The sequence below is a fragment of the Chaetodon auriga genome, chromosome 4 (assembly GCF_051107435.1).
Source record: "Chaetodon auriga isolate fChaAug3 chromosome 4, fChaAug3.hap1, whole genome shotgun sequence".
Taxonomy (NCBI): Eukaryota; Metazoa; Chordata; class Actinopteri; order Chaetodontiformes; family Chaetodontidae; genus Chaetodon; species Chaetodon auriga.
This window is the reverse complement of record NC_135077.1, coordinates 1,291,244-1,314,614: the sequence shown is the minus strand read 5'-3', so window position 1 is coordinate 1,314,614 and position 23,371 is coordinate 1,291,244. Positions and strand designations below refer to the sequence as shown.

General features: G+C 44.9%; 4 protein-coding genes across 7 annotated transcripts; 2 read left to right on the top strand and 2 right to left on the bottom strand.

Annotated features, from left to right (window-relative positions):
- The first annotated feature begins 279 nt into the window (after window positions 1-279).
- Window positions 280-4,345, top strand: cldnd1b (claudin domain containing 1b). Of its 2 annotated transcripts, none has more exons than XM_076727377.1 (5): window positions 280-359; window positions 909-1,230; window positions 1,345-1,452; window positions 1,934-2,071; window positions 2,969-4,345. In XM_076727377.1, the coding sequence occupies exons 2-5, from the start codon at window positions 945-947 to the stop codon at window positions 3,187-3,189; spliced, it is 753 nt and encodes a 250-aa protein (XP_076583492.1). In that variant the 5' UTR covers window positions 280-359; window positions 909-944; the 3' UTR covers window positions 3,190-4,345. The 2 variants fall into 2 exon arrangements, with proteins under 2 accessions (XP_076583492.1, XP_076583493.1); XM_076727378.1 differs by having other exon boundaries at window positions 287-359; window positions 889-1,230.
- Window positions 4,346-5,070: 725 nt separating this feature from the next.
- LOC143319660 (N-acyl-aromatic-L-amino acid amidohydrolase (carboxylate-forming) B-like) lies at window positions 5,071-10,425 on the bottom strand. 2 transcript variants are annotated; one of them, XM_076728791.1, is made up of 8 exons: window positions 10,196-10,402; window positions 8,778-8,825; window positions 8,431-8,657; window positions 8,163-8,355; window positions 7,118-7,211; window positions 6,925-7,032; window positions 6,492-6,604; window positions 5,123-5,624 (listed from the first exon to the last, which is right to left on the bottom strand). In XM_076728791.1, exons 3-8 carry the CDS (start codon window positions 8,655-8,657, stop codon window positions 5,430-5,432), a joined length of 930 nt encoding a protein of 309 aa, XP_076584906.1. In that variant the 5' UTR covers window positions 8,778-8,825; window positions 10,196-10,402; the 3' UTR covers window positions 5,123-5,429. The 2 variants fall into 2 exon arrangements, with proteins under 2 accessions (XP_076584905.1, XP_076584906.1); XM_076728790.1 differs by lacking the exon at window positions 8,778-8,825 and having other exon boundaries at window positions 5,071-5,624; window positions 10,196-10,425.
- Window positions 10,426-13,598: 3,173 nt separating this feature from the next.
- Window positions 13,599-17,699, top strand: tacr3l (tachykinin receptor 3-like). Its single transcript, XM_076727374.1, has 5 exons — window positions 13,599-13,966; window positions 14,527-14,715; window positions 14,876-15,026; window positions 17,169-17,365; window positions 17,436-17,699. The coding sequence occupies exons 1-5, from the start codon at window positions 13,599-13,601 to the stop codon at window positions 17,656-17,658; spliced, it is 1,128 nt and encodes a 375-aa protein (XP_076583489.1). The 3' UTR covers window positions 17,659-17,699.
- Window positions 17,700-19,397: 1,698 nt separating this feature from the next.
- Window positions 19,398-22,436, bottom strand: LOC143318875 (GPI-linked NAD(P)(+)--arginine ADP-ribosyltransferase 1). Of its 2 annotated transcripts, none has more exons than XM_076727375.1 (4): window positions 22,337-22,436; window positions 21,985-22,082; window positions 21,168-21,877; window positions 19,398-20,398 (listed from the first exon to the last, which is right to left on the bottom strand). In XM_076727375.1, exons 1-4 carry the CDS (start codon window positions 22,350-22,352, stop codon window positions 20,323-20,325), a joined length of 900 nt encoding a protein of 299 aa, XP_076583490.1. In that variant the 5' UTR covers window positions 22,353-22,436; the 3' UTR covers window positions 19,398-20,322. The 2 variants fall into 2 exon arrangements, with proteins under 2 accessions (XP_076583490.1, XP_076583491.1); XM_076727376.1 differs by lacking the exon at window positions 22,337-22,436 and adding an exon at window positions 22,233-22,246.
- Between the last annotated feature and the right edge of the window lie 935 nt (window positions 22,437-23,371).

The following is a 23,371-nucleotide window of genomic DNA, read 5'->3' as shown; positions in this document are numbered from 1 at the left end:
ATATCTTTGGCATTTATGTATTGCAGTATTTATCAGATACTGATATTTCTGATATTGGCCAATTTAATCCGCCCTGCTCCAAAAGGTAAATAGATATTCAGTGAGGCTGGAATTTAGGATTTTAATAAAAAGACAATCATCTTTATTAAACAGGATTAAGGTCTCAGGTTTGGCACGTAGTCCATACTCCGAAGCACAAGGCGGCGGTAGTGTGCTGAACACGCTGGATGCCAACTGTGGTTAAAAACCAGGAAGAAGAGGAGAAACCGTAATCGTAGAAGAAGAGGGCGGAAGCCTGCTGGAAATTTAACGTACAGAAGAAATAATGCTAATAACTGGAAGTTTTGTCCAGCGATGAGGTAATAAAAACACCTTGAGTCGATTATTTAAAGTTTTGTCGCCAGTTAAATGTGTCGGTACTCAAGCAGCAGATGTAACATGCTATAATTAGCCTTAGCTAGTTAGCAGGATGCTCACTGCTGCTCCGTTGAGGAAGCCGCTTTTGTTGTTAGCTGTAAGAAACTGTTAGCTGTAACGTTCCGATCAAGCTAACAACACATTCCTGTCACACTGTTAAATAACCAGGGAAACGGGATGTAACAGAGCACTGAACACCTGAAATTAGCTAAACATAACCTGTGTGTTTCTTTAACTCTTCGGCAGGTGGTGAACTCGGTGGTTATCTGGAAATTCGCTCAAAATGCAGCACAGCAGTAATATGACTGAATAGAGTTCAGTGTTTGTAGTACTCTGTAACGGTCATAGTAACTGACAACAGATAACACACATGCCGAGGTGCCTAAAAACCAAGCGGAAATATAACTTTAAAGTTTACAAGCTGGGCTCCATCGCACCGTGAAAGCCAAACTCCATTTCTATTTTAACCAGATATCGGTTTCTCCTCGTAGACACGGGCTGTAAAACGAGCCGTGCTCACTGACACCATGGTAGACAACCGCTACGCCACAGCTCTGGTCATCGGCTCGGTGCTGAGCCTGCTGGCCACCGTTTACCTGTCTGTGGCCGTGGGGACTCAGCACTGGTACCAGTACAGCAGCCCAGCAGGGAAACGAGAGGGGAGCAACGCCTCCGAGCTCAGAGAGGACTTCGTCAACGGAGAGTTTGATGAGAAGACCTACAGCGACACCATGTTCCGGCTGAATGGCACCCTAGGTCTGTGGTGGAGGTGCATCCTGGTCCCCGGCCGCTCTCACTGGTTCAAAGAGCCAGGTACGACTACCTGTGCAAAATACTACATCTCTACATCTCTGATGGAAACCGAACGTCTGCAGTCTCATCGTGAGCTGTGTTCTCTGAGTTTGTGTTCTCTGTTTGTGACTTCAGATCCGAAGATGGAGACGCAGTGCGTGAGCTTCACTCTTCCTCAGCAGTTCAGTCCAAAGTATAAATCCCCTGGAAACCAGAACAGCGATGAAGATCTGCTGAGAACATGTGAGTCCACCCTGTTCCCCCGATGTCTGCACATCACATGAGGTTGTGTTCAAGGTTTCCATTTAAACCCAGATTCACCAGACTTGAAGGACACAGTCTGTGAAAGCTGTGACAGCGTCATGTATCAGTGTTAGAGGCCATTAGACTATTTTAGATATGCAGTATTTAAAACTTTGAAATATGGAATATTTGAAGTCTGTTTTTGCTGCATTCATGACTCTAACACGTCTGATCCGGTTTCTTTGAGGAGAGAATTTCAGGCACCAACATGAAGCGTCCTCCTTTAAGCTTATTGGCTCAGACTTTTTTGTATCAGGCAAAGAAGTTTACCCTCCAGTAAAAGCCTCCTCACCTTAAATTGACATCTAAATAGTGACCTTCGTGCTCCCGTCGCTGTCTGAAGGTGCACCTGCCATCTTTGAACCTCAGTTTTTGTGTGGAGGTTTAAAGTGTTTTTTTTTTTTGGTCTCTCTTTGTGCAGACCTGTGGAGGTGCCAGTTCCTCCTGCCTTTGGTGTCTCTGGCCTTGGTGTTCCTCAGCGGCCTCGTTGGAGTCTGCGCCTGCCTGTGCCGCAGCTTCACCCCCACCTTGGGTGTGGGAGTGCTCCATCTACTTGCAGGTGAGAGAAACGTACACAGGAAAAAGAGAACAGAAGAAACAAAGCATCTGTGATGATCGCCTCCTGAAGGGGATTTGGATTGAAGTTTAACGCTCACAGTTTGGCAGTTACGTAAAGAGAGAGAGTAGAGCGTGTTTAGAAGGAGCAGACTGAGCTGCTCTTCTTTTAAATCACATCCACTGACATTAAAGCACAAGTCGGCCAAGCGCTGCATCATTTGAGGCGCGTCGGCTGATGCCAGTGACAAGCTGCGACCAAATGTATACAGTCATTAGATGTTTTGGAGCGATGATCTGCGTTGATGGGAAATGGGACGTCCTCGATGACGCTGGCGCCTGAGCTTACAGAGGAAATAAGTGTTTGTACGCTCGACTCGAGCCACCGGCGCCGTTTGCACCGAACGCGTGTCTGGCTGGTGATTATCGAACATAAAACTAACATCAGCTGACGGTGCAGCGTGTGGCCTTCGTCTTCTGAGGTGAGGTCTTCCTCACCTGACTGTGACTAATTGAACCAAATCTCAGACGTGTCAAACTCAGAAGGATTTTTTTTTGCTTTCATTAATTATTGTGAAGCAGACGTTGACAGTCGCGACGGTTTGAACAGCTGTCTCACTCGTTAAGTCGTTGCTATGTGACACACACACATATATGCAGTCATTTCTTCAGGTTAAGGTTAATAATTTCTCTGATCTTTGAAGGCTGCTCTTTATTTCAGTCCCTCTGCTATAATATTCTGCATAAACAAAACCCTGATTGTGGTAAAGACTAAAAACATTTATTCCTTCAGCTGCTGGTTGAACTAAATCTGTTGTTGTTGTTGTGACTCAGCACATCCACGGTCGTGTTTTCCTGCTTTTTGTGGCGTTCTTCCTTCACGTCTCTCGTCTCTCGTCAGGTCTTTGCTCTCTGGGCACAGTCTGCTGCTTCCTGGCCGGCGTGGATTTGCTCCACCAGTATTCTCCACCGCCGGAGGGGGTGGAGGGCTCGCTGGGCTGGTCCCTCTACCTCGCCCTCATCTCCTTCCCTCTTCAGATGATGGCAGCTGCCTTGTTCCTGTGGGCTGCCAGGAGTCACCGCAAAAACTACACCCGCATGACAGCTTACAGAGTCGCCTGAGAGAGAGAGAGACTGCTGCGACAGCTGACCTCGAAAACACAACGACATGATATCACAGGAATAAACTAAACCAGTCTGCAGCTAACCATCATAAGTGCTCATGAACAGGCGTTAATACCTTTGAGTTATTTCATTTGTAGCATCTCTAACCAGCATGTTCTTTACTGTATGTTCACATGTTCTGTATGATTTCTTGTGTCTGGTGTTGCTGTGGTGGCGTGTGGTACTTCAAGCCTTCGTTTCAGTTGCCATCGCTTCTAAAGCTGCTCACCACTTTGCCCTTAAATCAGTTAGAGATTACAGACGTGCACAGTTACAAACGTCCAACCTGCACTTCTCTACACTGGGTATCACTCAAGCTGTTTTTTTTTTTTTTGTTATCATTTTGAGGTCATTTGGTTTTATCTTTGTGTATTATCTTAAATATCAAGCCTTTGCTGTGCATGCCTTTTTAAGATGACATTTCTGTCTTCTGTGGTAATTGTTGGTTTCAGTCTGTGGTATGTGTCGACCAAATGTCAGAAAATGTCACTCAAAAAAGAAAAGATGTAACCACTCCTCCTGCCGTCACTCCTGTATCAGATCTAATATTTATCGGTGCCATTCATTTGAATGTTAAACAAAACCTCGTCTGATTTGATGCCACTGGAGCAAACCTGCGACGTCTTCAGGACATTTTTAAATTTAGATGCTTAACTCCAAATTATTCTATTTCCACTTCACATTTGTACCAGTGAAGTTTCACTGTAAGATACTTGAAATGTTTTTCTAATCCGTGTTGCCATCAGTTCCTTCAGAGGTCAGTTCAGTTGACTGTTCTGACAGCCAAATACAGGTTTTTCCATCGTAAAGCCTTTAAAATGTTTGTCGCTGATTCTACAGTCAAAGATATTTTGAATAATAATTGAATTTGCAGTTGAAAACTCTCATGAACCTGCATCTTTACACTTAACATTTGTGTGCAAAGTGAGTTTTTTGTGTCTGTGTCAAATTCCAAATTGACTCATTTCGTAGCACCAGAATACAGATTGTGATGTTTTCATGTCACAATGTTTTGTTACTCGTCTGATGCGAGTAACTCTGGCTTTTGTAAATATTCTCATGTATTCTGAAGCACACTGACTGTTTCTGTATCAATAAATTTGACATTTGCCTACTTCTTTCATTTATGTGATCCTTTGCCGTAGAGCTATGAGATGCTCTGGTATTAGCCTCGTTAGCAGGGTGGCTTGAGGGATAGTGGAGTAACACTTTGGTTTACGACCAAATACCTGAAAAACTAATGACGTTAGCATCAACCTCAGCTGTACTGTGTGTTCAGTGCTAACTAGCAAACATTAGCAACTAACCTGCTCAAAAAATGGGTGAACATTCTAAATTTCAAAGCTGCTACAGATCAGCATGTTAGCATCACCATCATGAACACATGCTAGTGTGATGATGTTAGCATTTAGCTTAAAGCACTGCAGTGAATAGCAACATGACAGCCTGACAGACATCCGCTAAATAGCTCATTGTTAGCATGGCAGCATTGCTCAGGAATAATCAGTCACATGGTCACACGGCGTAATTCTGCTAATATCTCTGTACAACTGCAGTCTTTGTGTCTTTTTGTCATTTCAGTACATGATGGAATAATGTTTAACTGATCATCAATCATTCAGTTTTAATCATCTCCACCATAACGAGGACAATGGGAAGACATCCTATGGCTCATTTTAAACAACCGGTATGCCAACTAAACAAAGGCTTTTCATACCTCGTCACCCGTCTCTGCCTGAAGGAGTTATGAACATTTCATCCATTGTTTTTTAGCAACTGAGCAGTTTTTTAAATCATATGGAAATTATAGAGATCTGAGTCAATTCAAAACACACATCTGATGTGAACCCTGTTTCCATTTATTCAAACATGGGTTTTACATTATTGCCACAGTGCAAAGGACCATGGTCCAAGTCTCGTTAGGGGTGGAGGATCATAACTCCAGCACCTGTGCAGTATCAGTTAGGTAGAAAAACAACACTAGTGTTACACCTGAGCCTCCTGTTGAGCCTCACAGAGGCAGTGCTGTTGCATGTCCACACAGTATGAGGAGGTAATCATGTTATCGTGTCATTCGTTGCATACGTTTTGCTCATTAGAGATGATTTGAACATGATTGTAGATGTAGCACACACATTTTTCCTGTGATTCTAAATCTCTCATACAGTATATCTTGGTCTCATTCTGTCCCTGTACTCTCAGTCCTTCTTCACACTAATGGACGGGAGGGTCATGGTGATCTTCTTGGCTAAATGGAAAGCAATCTTCTTCTCATAGTAGGCACATTCATTTACAAAGAAAGGGTAGAGTTCTTCGCCCTCGTGTCTCACCGTCTCGCTGGAAAATGTCAGGAAAGTGGGGTCGCCTGGTCGGAGAAGCTTGAAGTCATTATCCTGGTGGAAGACAGATAAATGCGAACAGGTGGGTCATTATGCAACAGGGCACATTTTGAATGCAAATATGGAGTTTACTGCTAAGCTTATTTTCCCAAATCGGGCTCCTTGATTTGTGGATTCATGCATGTAAATTTAAATGTGCAAATGAAACAACTGACTGTGGCATTTAAGAAATACACTCGTTCATTTTCTTGCTTAGAATAAAACCTGCAACAGCTGATTTTTTGGACGTAGTCTCTGACTTCATTCATGGGTTTCTGAAGAAGTTGTGAAGCTCAGTGCCAGTGACTCCAGCTCTGCCAAACCACCAAAGAGGTGGAGCGTGGGTGGAGCTGAGGCAGCTGTCACTCAAATTGGCCATGCCCATAATTGTGCCTAACTTTAAGACTTAATGTAATTTAAACCATGAACGGAGAAATTAACTACAGAGACCAAAACCGTTTTTTGTGCCAGGCTGTTTATTTCTGTTGTAAAGTTGTAATATGGGGGTCTATGGGGATTGACTCGCTTTTGGAACCAGTCTCAAGTGGCCATTGGAGGAACTGCAGTTTTTGGTAATTCTGTGTTGGCTTTATTCAGTCCTGGAGGTTACTGCTTGCATATCATCACCTTCTTAAGCTGATAGGGGAACAGCTGCTAACAGTTACATAGCAACATTAGCATTTATTTGCTGTCTCTCTCTTAGCTCTGTTTTTGGTCTCTACCACCTCCTGAGTGAAAAATCTGTCTTTTTAGCATCTAAATGCTCCACTATGTTCACCAGCCATGTCGTTGTTTTGTCGTTTGACACGTTATCGTAAAGACATTGATTTTAGCCGCTTTAACTGATGATGTGTGCGTGTGTCCTTCCCAGACGTCCTCTACCTGCAGCTCGGGGTGTACGGCAGCAGTAATCTCATTGGTTGCAGGATCTCTTGGGTAGTCTACGCTCTTCACCAGCGCGTATGCTTCCACTTCACCTCCATCAAAAGTCCTTCCTGTTGGCAAAGCACAGTCTGAGGAATAGTGTTTGTCTACTCAAGGAGGCTCATAGCTGCAGAGTTCAAACAAATAGTAAAAGTATTAACAGTAAAAGTGTTACAAAGTGCAAAAAAGACTATAGAAAGCAAAAAACATTCAAATATAGGAACAAAGGGTCACAGAGCTTCATTCTGAGATGAGAACATGAGGCTGTTCTAACATCTACGACCCAAAAACTCCAGTCCTGAACTTAAAGGGAGAAAACCTCTGTTTTTTTTTTGTATTTTTTTTAGTGAGGGTGATCTGACCCTTCATCTTCCAGCGGTTGTTTTCTTACCAGAGTTGAATCCCTGAAGCCATTCTATTGTGAGGTCCACTGCCTGCTTCACCGTGTTAAAGATATCAGCTCTGAGCACGCCGTTGGGTTGAGGGCCGACTTCTATGGCTGTAGAGGTCAAGAGGAACTCTTCCAGCATCTTTACTTTATCAGTTCAGTTATTCACAAAAAACCTCTTTACAGTTTCACTTACAGAAGCCATGTTTGCCCACTGATTCGAGGGAATAAGCGTCAGGAGGGGGAATGTCCAGCTGGATTACTCTCACGGGCACGGGGGCCATCCTGCTCTGAAAGCCAAATTAGTCGACTTTTACAGCTCAGTTCAGCCCTTTGACGTACGATACATCACAGCCTTCCATTAAGATTCAGGGTTTTATTGATCAAAATAACACGGTATGAAGAAGGAACAACATATACGAGGCAAGAATGATGGAATACCAAACAAAGACCGGTTGGTCAGTTTAACAAAATAAACATTATTTCATCATGAAATTTTGCGCAGACGTTTGTGGTCCCCAGAGGATGAATCCTAATCACTTTGGTGATCCACTGGCTTTTCCTCTAGCGCCACCATCAGGTCACACTTTCCATTTTGTCAAATACGTTATGACTGAATACACCTAACAGCGTACTTTGTTTTGTGCTAGCTGGCAAATGTTAGCATGCTAACATGCTAAGCTAAGATGGTGAGCATGGTGTTATACCTGCGCAACAATAGCATTGTAAATATAAACGTGTTAGCATGCAGATGTTAGCATTTAGCTCAAAGCAGCGCTGTGCAGGCTCATGGAGCTGCAGACTTAACTGTGAAGTGTAATATTCAGAACAATTCTTTTAACGAAAAGCTTTGAGAAATCTTTATGGAGAAGGTTCATATAGTGCGTGACTGACTGAATGACTCTGTCCTTAAATAATGAGCTATCACTCATTAGGTTTGGATTCTTACTGACACTCTGACACTCGTCCTTTCAGTCATCGCAGACGCTCTGATTCTTTGGTGTTGCTAACATCAAACAGCCTGACGCATGTTTTCTGGAACACTTTATAACTTAATAACTACGATGCTCTTTGTGTTGCATGCAGACAAAATTCAACACATTTTAAGCTGAAGCTGAAGTTTCAGCTCCTTCTGCTCTGCATTTGTTGTGATAACTCTTCTGCATCATTACAGTCAAAATCAATGAAGTCAAATTACATCCTTTAAAACATTGTTCTGGATGTCCGCGTGAAGCTCTCACCTGCATGTATTTGCAGATGTGCAGGCTGACCCAGTCTAAGGAGTAGAGGATGAGGCACAGGCCCATGTTGGCCGTGGTGTTGTGGAGGTCGCAGAGCAGGTCCACGGCCTCTGGGCTTCCTTTGGGCCCGAGCTGAGCGTTCAGCTCGTGGGCTCGCCTCAGCTCATAGGGCGCGGAGTCTGTCAGGGGGGCGCTGGAAGCCAGAAGACACAATCGGGAGTTTGTCTGCTGTTTTCCACTTTCATTTTGCTTTTCTTTTTCAGCTTACCTCAGCTGGGCATTCGTGAAACAGCGGTTGAGATCTGTGTCTATGTATCTCCTGCAGGCGTCCACAGCCCGAGGACTGGACAGGACGGTGGTTATAGAGACCGATCCAGCCTGATCTGCCTTCTGTTTCTGCATTTCTCTCACCACGTACACCCCCGACATCTCATTCCCATGGGTGCCGCCACAAAGGGCCATACGGGACAGTGGCGGGAAAGAGACGTGCTCCATCTGTTGGCCGATAGAAACAGGTTGTTGGATAAATGTCTCCCTCCTCTGTCTGCTGTCTCGGTTCAAAACACTCCTGAAGTCTGTCAAACCCTGTTTGTAATGTCAACGTGATGGACGAACCAGACGGACGAGAGAAACCTGCGACTGTGGTGAAATCAGCTTCAGCCTCTGGTAAGAAACACATGCAGGACGACAGACAGTCAGTCATTTACTTCAATGAGTGACCGACTCGTCCGTGTCACATCACAGGAGATCCCTGCAGACATGTTACCTGCTAAATAAACATTGCATGCAGATCTACAATCATTAGCCTCTAGGCGGTTGAACAGTGTTTATTGTGACATAGTTCTGTGAATGATTGAACAGACGACATTCTGAACACAACAAACTGTAGTTGACTATTTCCTGAACCGTCCTGCCTGCTGTCAGCCGGCAGGTTCAGTCAGTGAAGCAGGCCGTCCACTCTGGAAAAATGTTTAGCTTTGGGCAGTTTAACCCAAGGACAGACGCAGATGACCTGACTTTAGCTGTTTTGTGGTGGACATCATGAAACTTAAATGCTTGTTGTAGTATTCAGAGGATAATCACTGACAGCAATGAAGGTCTTTAATTTTGTCCCAACACTTCTTTAATAGCTGCTGCTGCTGCGTAATGACTTTATTTTGAACTCTGTGACACAGCAGTGATCCACTTCCAGAGCTGAATAGCTGTTTGGTTTACATCATCACCAAACTGATAAAATGAGAGTCAAGCAGCTGCAAATGCAGTACAGTTACTGCAGTTACTGTACTGCATTCTGAAAATGGTTTCTGTGTTTAATAAGAAAGCAGTGAGCAGAGATCAGAACTGAGTCGTCTCTTCTCATAGTTTCAGTCTGGCTCTTCAAACCCTGCTCGGCCTCCTGAGGTCGACACTAAAGCCACAGGAGATCTCACATCTGCTCTCAGGCCCCAGCTGACGCGGGACATTCAGACAGTGCCCTCATCAGTGCTTATCTAAAGTCTTTACAGCGACAGGGTTTGACACACAGTTTGCATGTTTCACGCTCTTCAACAAGAAATCCTGAACATGATGATCTAATATGAAGCGCTGTCACAGTGAGCGACTGTGTGTCTGTTGTGTGAGAGACTGAAAACGCCTTCGAAGACATTTCAGTCTTCAGATGTGCGTACGGGTGCATTATAGTGTGCTATAAATCATTTATGAATGCAGTAAAACAGGCACTGAGGAAGAGGAACGCCTCATCAAAAGGTCATGCAAATGGGACATTTTGTGTTTTTCTGACATTTGTGAGACTGTGTCAGAAACAGCAGGCTGCCTTCATAGAGATGATGAGCCGCGAAGTAATAAAAGTACAAATACAGATGAACAGAACGGATCTGAAAAGAGAATTTTTCACATCCAGCTGACTGTCCTGTTGGTTCTACAGGAGCAAACTGCTGCTCTGCACTGTTCAAGTTACAGGATCAGCTCGGGAAAACATCAACATGTGCATGAAAATACATGCAGGACACAGTATTCTCAGCCGCATGCCTTACCTTTCAGTCAACACTTCAGCCTGGCTCGGCGCTCGCTGCACTTCAGCAACCTTTGAACTCGGGAGAGACTCGTTCCAGGGCAGAAACGCAGTGTTACCTGCAGGCAAAGCAGTGCAGACACAAGCAGCAGCTACTTTCCAGTCAGAGCCATTAACCGTTCACATGCAGGGCCGCGATCGAGGGCCGAGCCCAGCACAAACAGTCCACATACGGCACAGAATGTTTCCATTCACTGCCGGCCCCTTCACTTCCTTGTGTTTCTTCCTCCTTCCTGCGTCCCTCCTCTTTATGTTCTTCAGCTCAGATTTCAAGCAGTTAAACATTTGTGATGTAACAGGAACTCGCTCTGTGCTGTTTGCTGTTGAACCAGCAGGAGCCGCTCTGAGTGCCCTGAGGGCTGGGTGTGACGGTGAGGGGCTACAGCAGCAGCAGCAGGAGCAACGACAAACAACAACAACAACAACAACAACAACAACAACAACAACAACAACAACAACAAGAAACAACAGCAAACAACAACAATCTCTCTCCCATTAATCAACTTGCGACCCCTCAGATGCATCTTGCGACCCACTGAAGGGGCACCGAACCCCAGTTTGGGAATGACTAATCTAAAGAATGCAGAGATGTTGATTGCCTCCCACCTTTCCCCTCCAGCCTCCTCCACCTCTCTCTCCTCAGCTCCTTTTAGACTTGTAATCCTGTGCGTTCAGTCACTTGATCATAAGCTGCTTCCCCTCCTTCTCTCCACCAGTTCACTTCAGTTCAGTCAAACCCAACAAGCCTTAACAATGAATTCAAAGGACGGCAGAGGAGACTCCTGCCTTTTGACCTTTGACCTGTTGACGTCTAACCTTTAACTGAACATCAGAGCTGTAACAAACAGACGCTTTAATGCAAAGCCGAGGTTCGTTTGCAGTAATGAACGTGCACAGAGTTCCAGGACCAACAGGTTGTGTTGCTTGTCTTGTTTTTGACAGTAAAGCTGCCTCATCGTTCAGGTCTGCGGCTCGAGCGTCCTCGTCCTCACACAGCAGGTGATTGATGTTATTAAAGATGCAAAATGAAGCAGGACGTCTTTCCACGTTTCCTTTTGTCCACAGGATTTGACTGCTCCTGTCAGCCACTTCCAGGTGTTTGCTGTCCTCAGATCAGGCGTCGTCCCGCTGCTGCTGCCTCCGTTGTGATTAAATGATGCCTGAATTATTCAAATGAAGTGGAGGAAATATAATTTTGAATGCAGCTTTTGATATTATAAGCTGTTACTTAATACCGTGTGACCTTTTCGGAGGGGGTGGGGTGTGTTTGGAAGAGGTTTCGACGGTGACATTTGAGACAGGGAGCGGCCCAGAAGAGGTGGCCTCTGGGTAATGAGGTCTTGCTGAGAGGAAACAGACTTTTGACCTTCTTGTGTGTGTGTGTGTGTGTGTGTGTGTGTGTGTGTGTGTGTGTGTGCGTGTGCGTGTGTTTTCACAGCTTGTCTCTGTTTGTGTTTATGTGCTCTGAAGAAACTGACCCACTAACTCAGAATCAGCTCAGAAAACGTTTGTCGTTTGGGGACGCCAAGACGTAAAGGCCAGACGTGACAGGACACACACAAAGCCTGACAGAGACACACACTTCAAGCTAATCGACAGTGAGCAGGAGGACAGAAACACGAGCTGTGTATGTCAGCGTTTGAGCAGCAGTCAGATGACCGCTGAACACAGAGCAGAGCCAACATGCAGGCTGATCTTCAGCGCGTCCACTAATAGAAAGCTTCTTTTTTTTATTCCAGGAACAAAGCGACCTTTGGTGACACCTGTGGTTACTGGTTTCTGGGACCAGCAAGACCATCATTCTGTGAGCAGCCAGGATTTCATGCTGCAGACAGCGTCAGTCTGCAGTGAAAGGGGTTTGTTACCTGGCTGAGACGCTGGCGGTGTGCAGCCTGACTCCTTCACTTCCTGCAGTGTTTCAAACTGCTGTGCTGTCAGAAAACGACCGTTGTCTTGTTTAACAGATGAAGGACGACAGAAAGTGGAAAGTTCACTGAGAAACACTTCACATTTCCTGTCAGTGCTTCACAATAAAAGCTATCTCATGTTTCGCCCTTAACGTTTTTCACATGGAGCTGCAGCAGGAGGAAATGTTCCGTTTTTTCTGTAACTTAACATGTAAACTTTACACTCAGTTTGTAAAACTGCAAACGTATAAATATTGCAGTACTTTCCTCGGGGGCCACAGGCTCAGTCACTGCTGTGTTACCACAGATAGCGACTTCACAGACATTTATTTAAATGTTTTGGGGGCCCAAAGTTTCTTGTTTGCTCCTCACAGGGTAAACCTGGATCATCTGTCTCTCGTCTGTTGTGACTCTGTTCAGCCTGCAGGGTCGAAACAGACTGTGTGAAACTTTAAAGATGGAACCTGACGAGCTGCCTGTCAATCAAACCTTCTCTACCTAAATGCTGCGTTCACAGTCGTGTCATCAGAAGACTTAATGGCCTTTACACTTCAATCTGTTTTGAGCTGGTGGTTATATAATACAGTCCAACCTACATACAGCTGTGGAGCTGGAAGCTTTATTTGAAAGGCACAGCCATTAAGGATTAAGAGTATCACACTCATACAGACTCCTGCCTCTGAAAGCCACGAGTAACGTTCAGGAGGAGGAAACACACACCTGCTGACCCACTGCAGTACAGACGAGGTGTTCCTCTGTGTACTTCGCTGATCTGACGCTTTAGTTACTCAGTACTTCACAAATCAGCACACAAAACAACTGACGAGCTCGTAAAATATGTTTTCTTGTGAACCTCCTGGCAGAATAAGTACAGCTGCAACAGCTGATGAATCCATTAGAAAATGTTTTATTTATAGTAATTTTTCATTCAAAATGTAATAATGTTGAGTTTTTTACTGTTAATTGGAAAAAAACAGTGAAGGCGTCACTTTGAGCTCATTGTGACGACATTGGTCAGTATGTATTAGTACTTTTACTGAAGTAAGGGACCTGAGTATATCCCATAATGATCACGGCACACAGTGAGTGTCATATAATATGTGAAGTACTGATGATGTTTTGGAGGATTTTGATTATCTGATCAGGGATTGATCCAGGCTAAAACCTGATCAGCTGAACTCATCTGAGTTTATCCTCCTCATCATCCTGCATGTGTGTGAGTGAGGCAGCATCGGGACCACACACACACACACACACACACACACACACACACTGTCTGTCTGCCTCCCCGCCCCCCCTCTCTGTCTCTCTCTCTCTCTCTCTCTCTTTCCTCTCCCTCCCTCTCTCTGACACCCCCCCCCCAACCCCCCCCCCCCGCGCGCCTGTTGCGCATCACGTATGTCACTTTGCTCCGCAGCGGACCGCAGCAGATCCAGACTGCGGACTCTCATTGGAGGAATGGCCTCTGAACGCCATGAGTCCAACACAACCAGAAACCTGACCAACCAGTTCGTGCAGCCGGCGTGGCGCGTGGCGCTGTGGTCGGTGGCGTACAGCAGCGTGCTGGCGGTGGCGGTTTTCGGGAACTTGATCGTGATTTGGATCATTCTGGCGCACAAGCGGATGAGAACCGTCACCAACTACTTCCTGCTGAACTTGGCTTTCTCGGATGTGTCCATGGCCGCGTTCAACACGCTCATCAACTTCGTGTACGCGGCTCACGGAGAGTGGTACTTTGGAGAGATCTACTGCAGGTTCCACAACTTCTTCCCGGTGACCGCCGTGTTCGCCAGCATCTACTCCATGAGCGCCATCGCCATCGACAGGTACACGCTGATGACCTGGTATCCCACAGCATTTTAGAACTGGAGATATTTTACAACAATTTGAATCAGTGAATCAGAAATTTGATTCAATTTACTTTCACTCATTTCAGAAGAATCCAACATGAAATAAGTTGATTATTTAGGCACCTTTCATCTGAAGATTCATGATTATCAGTAATGATGATAATAAAGTTCATTTGTTTAGACCCTTGAAAATCAACGAAACAAAGCACGAGATGTGAAATAAAACCGCAGAATAATATTCATTTTAATATTCATCTTATTTTCTGTCTTATTTTTATCTTTATTTATTTCAACTGGATGTCTTTGTGGACAAAACAAGATGTTGAGGACGTCATTTTTCACCATTTTCTGATATTTTATAGACAAACATCTAATAAATTAATCAGGTAAATCACCTTCAGGTTAATCGACAAGCCCTGGTAACACTGACCCCACGTTGGTGTGTCAGGTCTGCAGTACATGCAGTGAAAGAATCTTTGTAATGTTTGCGTTTCTAGACTGACGCCATAGCTCAGCCTGTGACCTCTGACCTGCAGGTACATGGCCATCATTCATCCTCTGAAGCCTCGTCTGTCGGCCAAAGCCACGGTGGGAGTCATCGTCTGTATCTGGACTCTGGCCGTGGTCCTGGCCTTCCCTCTCTGCTTCTTCTCCACCACCCGAGCTCTGCCCCGCCGGACCCTCTGCTACGTGGCCTGGCCCCGCATGGCCGACGACCCCTTCATGTGAGAGCGCCGACGACCTTCAGGCTTCGTCATCGTTATCCCGACGAAGCTCCACCTCCTGTCTATCATTTACTCCAGATCTGTCAGGTTCACCCTCCCCTCATCCTGCTCCAGTCACACCAGTTAAAGCGCACTGGTGACGTGTTTCTCCATTTTGCAGGTATCATATCATAGTGACAGTCCTGGTCTACGTGCTGCCCTTAGTGGTGATGGGCATCACTTACACCATCGTGGGGGTGACTCTGTGGGGAGGGGAGATCCCTGGAGACTCATCTGATAACTATCACGGACAGCTCAGGGCTAAGAGGAAGGTAAGAACCACATTTATTTAATGCATTCGCACTTAATATTTACACTTTGTCTGTTGATTTAGTTCGTGTGTCTCTGGGGGGGAAGCACACAGGTGAGCTCCTCGAAGACTAAAACTGGCAGCTATGATTTTACATTTCTACTCACCTCGTTTTATTTTGGTTCTTGCTGTTTTGGAGCCCTTTTTATTTTCTTCTTCTTTGTTTTTTGTTTCTGCTGTCACTTATTTTCTGCTCTTAATATCTGGCTGGTTTTGGGTTTTTTCTCGTGGTTTTAAATTGTGACAAGGAAAGGAATGTAGCTCTGTTTCTGTTGTATCCTGACCTGCACTCTCACGTCTGAAAGGAAAGACAAACGTTAACAGAGATCTCTGCAGGGAGGAGGAGAAACATTTCTCTGACAACTAAAACAAACGCAAAGAGGTCTCTGCAGCGTGACCAAGCGCTGTGCAGACAGTCGTGCACGTGAGCTCAGTGCTGTGACGAACTCACACTTTACTGGAAGCACAAGCAGAGAAGACACTTCTGAATTAGTACAAGTACACTTTACGTTGCCGTGCGTCCTCTCATCTCTGTCTCTGTCTATCTGAGCTGCAGCCCAGCAGAAGAGAACAGCGTCCAGAGGCACTTGTTGGACCAGACTACCCAGTGTGCTTTGCAGCAGGGACACTGAGGGTCGGGTTAAACAGGGATTAAGCTCATCGCAGCTGTCATGACGAGCATCTATCACGTCAAGCCTGAGACAGTGCAGAGGTTAGACCGTGACGATTCATTGATTCAGGACGCTTCCTAAATCTGTACCAGCAACAGCCAAGTCACACCATATGACTTTAATCCAATTCACATGCATCATGTGAAGTGAGTGTAGCAAGCAATGACGAAAACCACAAAACCTTCAGGAACCTGAAAACAGATTTCATCACTGACTTCAGGAATATTGTTGCAGCACAAACAGTCTCAGTGCACAGAGACAAAGACAGAGACAGACAGACAGACAGAGACAGACAGACAGAGACAGACAGAGGCAGAGACAGACAGAGACAGAGGCAAACAGAGACAGAGACAGAGACAGACAGAGGCAGAGACAGACGGAGACAGAGGCAGACAGAGACAGACAGACAGAGACAGACAGAGGCAGAGACAGAGGCAAACAGAGACAAAGACAGAGACAGACAGAGACAGAGACAGACGGAGACAGAGGCAGACAGAGACAGAGGCAAACAGAGACAGAGACAGAGACAGACAGAGGCAGAGACAGACAGAGACAGACAGAGACAGACATACAGAGACAGACAGACAGAGACAGACAGAGACAGAGGCAGGTGCAGGTCTGCCAGTTACACTCTTTGAGAGGCCTTTCTAGGAAAGAGGAAAGCTCATCAGAGCCTCAGACTGATGGCAGAACTGGGCTGTGAGAGGATTTCTAAATGTCAGGAGACAAAGCTACAGGACAATGTCAGGCTTGATTGAAAGGAGCCGGCTGACGAGACGCCACCTGGGCAGGAGATAAGAGGAAGTCGCTCTCATCTCATCCAGCAGCTGAGCTTCTGCCGCTGCATTAATAGCCGCCTGCGTCTTTCAGCTGCACGTTGTACCGCACTGATGAGGTCTCCGCTCCGTCCCACCTGACGCCCGCTGCGTCATCGCCGACCTTTCTCACCCTTCGCACGGCGCCCGTCCTGAACTCATTAAATGAAAATGCCATTGTGATGAGAAGGAAGGAGAGCAGACAGCTTCAGGGACGGCGTGACGTGAAGAGCTGCTGTGGCTTCAGACTGTCCAAATCTCCAGCTGAGGAGGGTGGACAGTTTTTCACCAATGAGGTCTTTGTGAGAAAAGATGAATTGTTTCAAACTGCACTGATTAAAACTTGTGTGCTGTTTTTGTCTGTGAATGAGTGAATCCTGGACTTCGTCACTCCAAATGAAAGACGTCTGCTGGGTAAATAAGCAGTTTAATGTAGATGTTTTGTGTTTCCAGCTTGGCAAAAACAAACCAAGCAAATTCAGTTCCTGCAGCTTTAACTGTCCGCCGGCTGCGCTGCACTGTGGTCACACCTGAGCTTGATTGCAGCACAGGTGCAGTCTGCATGCAGGAAGGTGTCTGACCTGTCTGCCGCGCTGCTTCCCTCTTCTTTCTCTGCAGGTGGTGAAGATGATGATCATCGTAGTGGTGACCTTCGCCCTCTGCTGGCTGCCCTATCATGTCTACTTCATCGTGACGGGTCTCAACAAGCGTCTGAGCAGGTGGAAGTACATCCAGCAGGTTTACCTGTCAGTGCTGTGGCTGGCCATGAGCTCCACCATGTACAACCCCATCATCTACTGCTGCCTCAACAGCAGGTGAGTACCAGTCAGTCACACATGTAGACACTGCACAGGTGCGCAGCAGCATCATGTCATCTGGGTGCAGGTTCCGGGCCGGCTTCAAGCGGGCTTTCCGCTGGTGTCCCTTCGTCCGGGTCTCCAGCTACGATGAGCTCGAGCTCCGAAACACGAGGCTTCGACCGGGTCACCAGAGCAGCATGTGCACCCTCTCCCGGGTCGACACCAGCATCCTCAGCAAGGACAAGAGCACTTGCTCCCGTGGAAACAGGTCAAGACTCAACTCTGAGCACAACAATAAAGACACTTAGTCGTCCCCGGTGGACACGCTCCAGCCGAGCGCTCACTAGGTTTTTTTTTTTTGCACATTATTTTGAGCTGACACATGTCGACCGGGCGGTTTTGTTCACTTTAGCTGATCAGTATTAATGAACACTGATGGGTGGGCTGAACGCTCGTCAATCAGGGCGTAGTGTTGATTTGCACACCAGGGGTTTCCAAAATGTGAGGGGGAGTCGTGTGTTGGTGGCAGTGACACACACGGATCATCAAGGCAGTTAGTTCAGTTCAACAGTCACAAGCAGGTTTTCACATCCAGAGAATCCAGTTTGTGTTTTGGTGCATAAAAATAAAAACAGTGAGCAGAAAATAGAAAGAAAGACAAAAAAAACAAAATGTGAAAAATTCTAAAAAATATGCTCAATGAAGAGCAGCGTGGAAACATTGGGGGGGGGTAACCTCACATTTATTTATTTATTTATTTATTGGTTATTTTGTATTTAAAATGTAACTTTGTGCGCTTGTTTGTGTAAACAGACAAATGATTTGAGGCAAAATTCAATTTAGCAAAATCCCAAAATTGATGGTTTCAGCCAGTCAGTGAGAGACAACTGATCCATGTACATATGTGTAGATTTTTAATATTACAGGAAAGTGTTCAGCATGTCTTTAATACAGCGGCCACGAACAGATTAAAGGGATGATGCATACACGTTTATGTTAATCTAATACTTTATGGAATCGTCTGAAATCTACTGATGCTTCTGTAGTAAAACGTGGTTTTAGATGTCTGTATGACTGTATTATATTCACATATTTTAAATGTGCTTCTGATGCATATTTCATGTAGATATATCTCCATCATTCATCGCTGGTTCTTATCAGGAAATACATAAACAGTTAATGAGTGTGTCTTTATTATTTTACCTTCAGTACTTCATCATGGACTAAATGCTTCAAGCTGCTTCAGACATTTAGTAAACGCTCCTCTGTGTATGCAGTATATAACAGTAGTGTCTGCGTTCGGTGACATATTTAATGGATCAGATGTCACTGAGTGGACGTCATCAGCAGCAGTGCAGACGCTGCGTTAGCACACGTCGTTCTTTGTCTGTGACAGCGACATTAATGCTTCTGCTTGGATGTTTCCTGCATTTCGTGACAGAATGTAAAATCACAAGTGCTTGTTTTAAATGTGCCGTTTTAAAATGGACTTTTCAGACTGTTCAGAGCCAGAATTGGATTTTGTATACAGTAAGTGTACGTAGAGTACGTGTTATAGTATTTTGATAATTTGGTGCCGACTCAAACACGTATAAACACACATTATAAACAGTGTTCATGGTGAATTTGTGTTGTACGGCCGTAATTCCAAAGAAGTTGGACGCTGTGTGAAATGTAATTAAAAATAGAATCGATCATCAATAATCAATCATCAATAATCAAACTGTTCACTGGCAGTTTTCATGTGTTCATCTCTTTCATCCACTCATGTGTTCACAAAGTGGTTAAAGACTGAGTCTTCCCAGGACGCCCCTTTCATACCCAATCATGATCCTCTCACCTGTGACCAATCAGCCTGTTTACCTGTGGAACGTTCCAAACAGGTGTTTCTGGAATGTTCCACATCTTTCATTTACAAAAATCAATGCAGCTGATGAGGAAAACATTAAATATATTGACTTTGTGCTGTTTTCAGTGAGTTGGTGTCAGAGAGGATCAGCAGGTGATCACATTCTGTTCGACTGACGGTTCACACAGCGGTCCAGCTTTCTTTGAGTTGTGTTATGATGTGAAAATACAATAAAAGCTCACATTTTCAGTGTGTGTTATTAAGTGTTTTACTGCACTTTATTTGAATGGTGCACAGTGACAGTGGTGCAGGCGTGGACCAATGACGGTCCACCATGATACACTGACACTGTTTGCCATCTTACTCAGAGTCTGATGAGGCTGAACCACTTTCATGCCAATGGGTCCATAAATTACTCCAAAGCTGTCTTTTTTTGCATATATTTGTTTATTTCACTTGGATGGAAACAGAAAGACTAAATCAGGTCATTTTGGTTGTAGAAGCAGTCACACACTTGACGCTGATGGATGCTGTGACCAGGCAGTGAGGTCGACACACATTTACCACCTGAAACGTGAACTAAAGAGCAGGATACAGTCTGAATTTAACTACTTCAGCGTTTCCAAACTGCTGCCATTGTAGGAAAAGATGCTCATGGCTCAGACCTGGAATGTACAAACAGGTGTGACAGGTATGAGCAGGTGCACCAGTTCATTTGGTTATGTTTGTCTGGAGCTCATGATATTATCCAGGAACTGGCCTTGTTTTAGGGCACCCTGATGGCCTGGAGGTTCAGGTGTCAACCACGTCCTCTGGCTGGGGACCTTTACCACCCATAAAAAACCCACCCGTTTCCTGTCGTCTCTACTGTCTCTACACCGTCTAAAAAAGGCAGAAAAGTCCTCAAGAAATGCTTTTTAAAATGACTGTATTTCAGAAATGTTGCTTTTAGAATACATTTTTGCTGATATGCGTAAAGAAAAGAGGATTTCATTCTATCATTGAAAACATATGTCAGAAGTCATTAAAGTATATTTTAGCAAACAGGTTGTTAATGTTCCTCTGTGCTAACGAAGCAGCGTTCTGTGCTGTGAAAACTCTCAGAGATGCTCGCTGATGCTTCTCAGCAGTTTAAGAAAAAAAGAGATAAAGCTGCAAGCGCCAACACAGACCACTGGGTGGAGCCATCAGCCGGAGACCTGGAGAGGTGGAGGAGACAGAGAGAGACGATTAGCATCAAAACACCTTAAAGGGCCTGAAAATCAGTTTCTGAATCAGCTGTTTCCTACGAGCAAGATGGTCCAAAGGAGATGAACCTTTCTGCTAAAGTCAGAACAGTCTCGTTTGTTTCTGTAGTTTTTTTTGTTTGTTTGTTTGTTTCTGTTCTCGTGGCTTTGAAGTGGGCGGAGCTCAGATGCACAAAGATGATGTCACCTACCTCTGAGCAGCATCAGGAACATTTGAATCATAATCTGATTGAAGCTGTGGAGCTGCTTGCTAACGTTAGCGCTGCCAATGAAATCTGATCAAGCACAAAAGGGCATCATGTCCACTTTTTAAAATCCAGTTTTTGTCTTTTGTCCCAATCACTTTAACTCACTCATTCAATAAAAGACAAAAAACTGTGTCCTCTTAAGGTCCAACCACTAAAATCCAGATCCACAAGCAGCAGCAGCCCACATGTGCTTCAGGTTAGCGCTCGGTGTTCGAGCACTGGTGCATGTTCAAGACGTGTTTCTTGCAAAACTGGACATTTTTAATCGGATTGGGACATTTTCCAGCCACGTATTTTACACCAGGTATTTTAAAGCAAAACATGCTTCCCTCACGCTAACCAAGAGGTTTCTGTGGCTAAACCTCACCAGTCGTTGACCACAGCCACAACATACAACTGAAAACTGAGGCGCAAAGAAAGAAATGAAAAGTTTCAACAAGTTTCCCTCGATGGTGTTTCATAAAGAGTCTTACCGTGAGGAAATGTAGCAGTTGTGCATGCTGTTCATCTTTGAGTGTTTCAAAACGATGTAGGTGTATTCAGACTCATTGGAGTCAGTTACTTCATCTACCTCCTCCACAGTAAACTCTTCAGCGGGCGATAAGAGCGCTGTGTCCTCGTCACTGCAAACGTTGTCTCCCAGGTTGACAAAGAAGCAAGAGGTGATATTAAAAACGACCCCCCCATCCCAATCCTCCAGTTTCTTCAGCTCAGTGTAATTTAAATGAGCCTGCAGGAAGAATCCCAGTCTCACTGTTGAGCCCTTTGTTGGTTTGTTTTCCAGTTCTGTAAAAACATACATCATCTTGCACTTCTTTGGATACAGCAGAGTCATCGAATCCATGAGCAGGAAGTGAAGAGACTTGAAGCTGAAGTGATTTTCATAGGTGCTTACATTTCCGCCCAGTGTCCTCACCGCATCGTTGAAGGTCTGTATGAAATCTACGTCCCCGTTGGCATATGCCAGAAGAGCAGCAGCGTGTTCTTTGAGTCCTCCGGGGATCTGCCGTGAACACTGGCTGTTTCTGCTCCACGCTCTCTGGAATCCCTTGCTGTGGTTGAGCTCTTGTCTCAGCAGGCCTGAATGGAAAACCTTCTCCAAAGCTTGTTTTCGGCATCCGTCATAGATGTCGTCTACGGCATCGGGGGCCATGTCCAGCTGCTTCGCTGTCTCTGCAGTCACCTTTAAGCACAGAATTTCAAATATAGTCTCAGGAGAAGAGATTTTCTTCTCTAACATAACATCACAACAGGTTTTGAACGGCTATTTGTAAAAGAAGTAAGACTCACTTTGTCGTAGAGAGCTATGAAAACGATCGCAGCAAGAAGCAGCTTTCTTTTGTCCCACATTTTAAAGTTTTCCTCTTTTCTTCTACAGGAGCCAATGGCTGAAACAGAAAACAAAAAGAAACTTCACAGACAAATCAAGGAGAAGCATCACAGAACCAAACTTCAACAAAAAGCTCCGTGAGGCTGCACACAGTCCTGGAATCATAGGATCATCTGGCTTGTTGCCCAAACACTTTGTTTAGACAAACCTGTAAGCCTGCAATCTGTTCTCTTTCCTTGGAATACAGCAAAGATAAACATACGCTGTTCAACACTTGAAATCTCAAGATTTGAAACACTGATAGGTACATACCTGAAGCAAGGAACATTTATTTCTCGGAGCAACTCAAAAAAAAATCCCGTCCGTGCACATAAAGCTGCAGGGGTGTGACCACTGTCCGCAGACACTGTCGATGGGGAGTGAAAAGCCTTATCTCATCCAGAAACTCCTTTTCCCTTCCTGTGGAAGGAAATAACTTGGGAGCCCTGAAGTTCACTCATTTGTTCTGCTTGAGCTACTGAGTTACGTAGAAAGTTCCTGCTGATGTGCTGCAGATGTTGTTGTTCTATTTTTCTTTTTTTTTCTTATTGTGTGGATGCTGACTCATGCACCTCAGCTTCCAGCCATGCCAGTTTTACATTAAAGGTTTTTAGCAGCGCATTTGGGCTTTAACTTTTTTCAGGTAATTCCTTTGATAATCCTTTTGTCCACCTAAACAGCTAGACTAGACACTACTTTGTTGCTGCTTGCAGCTAAACAGTGATGGAAAGAATGTATAAATGCTTTGCTCAGTGTAAAAGTAACGCAGAATCTTTTAATAAGATCTTTAAAATTCAGTAAAAACAGGCACTGAAGTGAAAATAACACTCCTCTCTGCAAACCTGATGACTGTATGCTGTGTACGGTGTTGTTTTCTCTGGTGTTCCCTAGAGATGGGGCAGGTAATTCCTCTTCAGCACTGTTCCACCTCCTGACCTCCCCTCACTCCCTTCCTTCCTCGCTTGGACAGTTGAGTCCTGAGGCTCCAGTTTGAGTGGGAGCGGCAGGAGGAGTCGATTGGCATGCTGTTCTCTTCAGATCCAAGCAGTGCCAGCCTGTAGCAGAAGGTCATGGACTGTGGAATCATTATACACATTTTGGTGATTCTAATCAAGTATGGGTTGCACTATTGGTGTATATATGTATAGATATATGTCGGCACATTTTAATAATATAAAAATATGGCATATAGGTGCTTTTATATTTCGGTTGTAAAAGCAACCACAGCAGCTATTCTTGTAATTGCTGCCCATCCATATGCATAGTCATCGATTCCTGGTCATATATTCAACATTCATCGTGAAAGGC

Coding starts and splice junctions, on each gene's coding strand:
- cldnd1b (XM_076727377.1), top strand. CDS start 945: ATGGTAGACAACCGCTACGCCACAGCTCTGGTCATCGGCTCGGTGCTG. Junction 1,231..1,344: donor TCACTGGTTCAAAGAGCCAG/GTACGACTACCT, acceptor TTGTGACTTCAG/ATCCGAAGATGGAGACGCAG. Junction 2,072..2,968: donor AGTGCTCCATCTACTTGCAG/GTGAGAGAAACG, acceptor GTCTCTCGTCAG/GTCTTTGCTCTCTGGGCACA.
- LOC143319660 (XM_076728790.1), bottom strand. CDS start 8,657: ATGGAGCACGTCTCTTTCCCGCCACTGTCCCGTATGGCCCTTTGTGGC. Junction 8,356..8,430: donor TTCACGAATGCCCAGCTGAG/GTAAGCTGAAAA, acceptor TCTGGCTTCCAG/CGCCCCCCTGACAGACTCCG. Junction 6,605..6,924: donor GCTTCAGGGATTCAACTCTG/GTAAGAAAACAA, acceptor CTTTGCCAACAG/GAAGGACTTTTGATGGAGGT.
- tacr3l (XM_076727374.1), top strand. CDS start 13,599: ATGGCCTCTGAACGCCATGAGTCCAACACAACCAGAAACCTGACCAAC. Junction 15,027..17,168: donor AGCTCAGGGCTAAGAGGAAG/GTAAGAACCACA, acceptor CTTTCTCTGCAG/GTGGTGAAGATGATGATCAT. Junction 17,366..17,435: donor TACTGCTGCCTCAACAGCAG/GTGAGTACCAGT, acceptor ATCTGGGTGCAG/GTTCCGGGCCGGCTTCAAGC.
- LOC143318875 (XM_076727375.1), bottom strand. Junction 21,878..21,984: donor TCATAGCTCTCTACGACAAA/GTGAGTCTTACT, acceptor CTGTGCTTAAAG/GTGACTGCAGAGACAGCGAA. Junction 20,399..21,167: donor AACTGCTACATTTCCTCACG/GTAAGACTCTTT, acceptor CCACCTCTCCAG/GTCTCCGGCTGATGGCTCCA.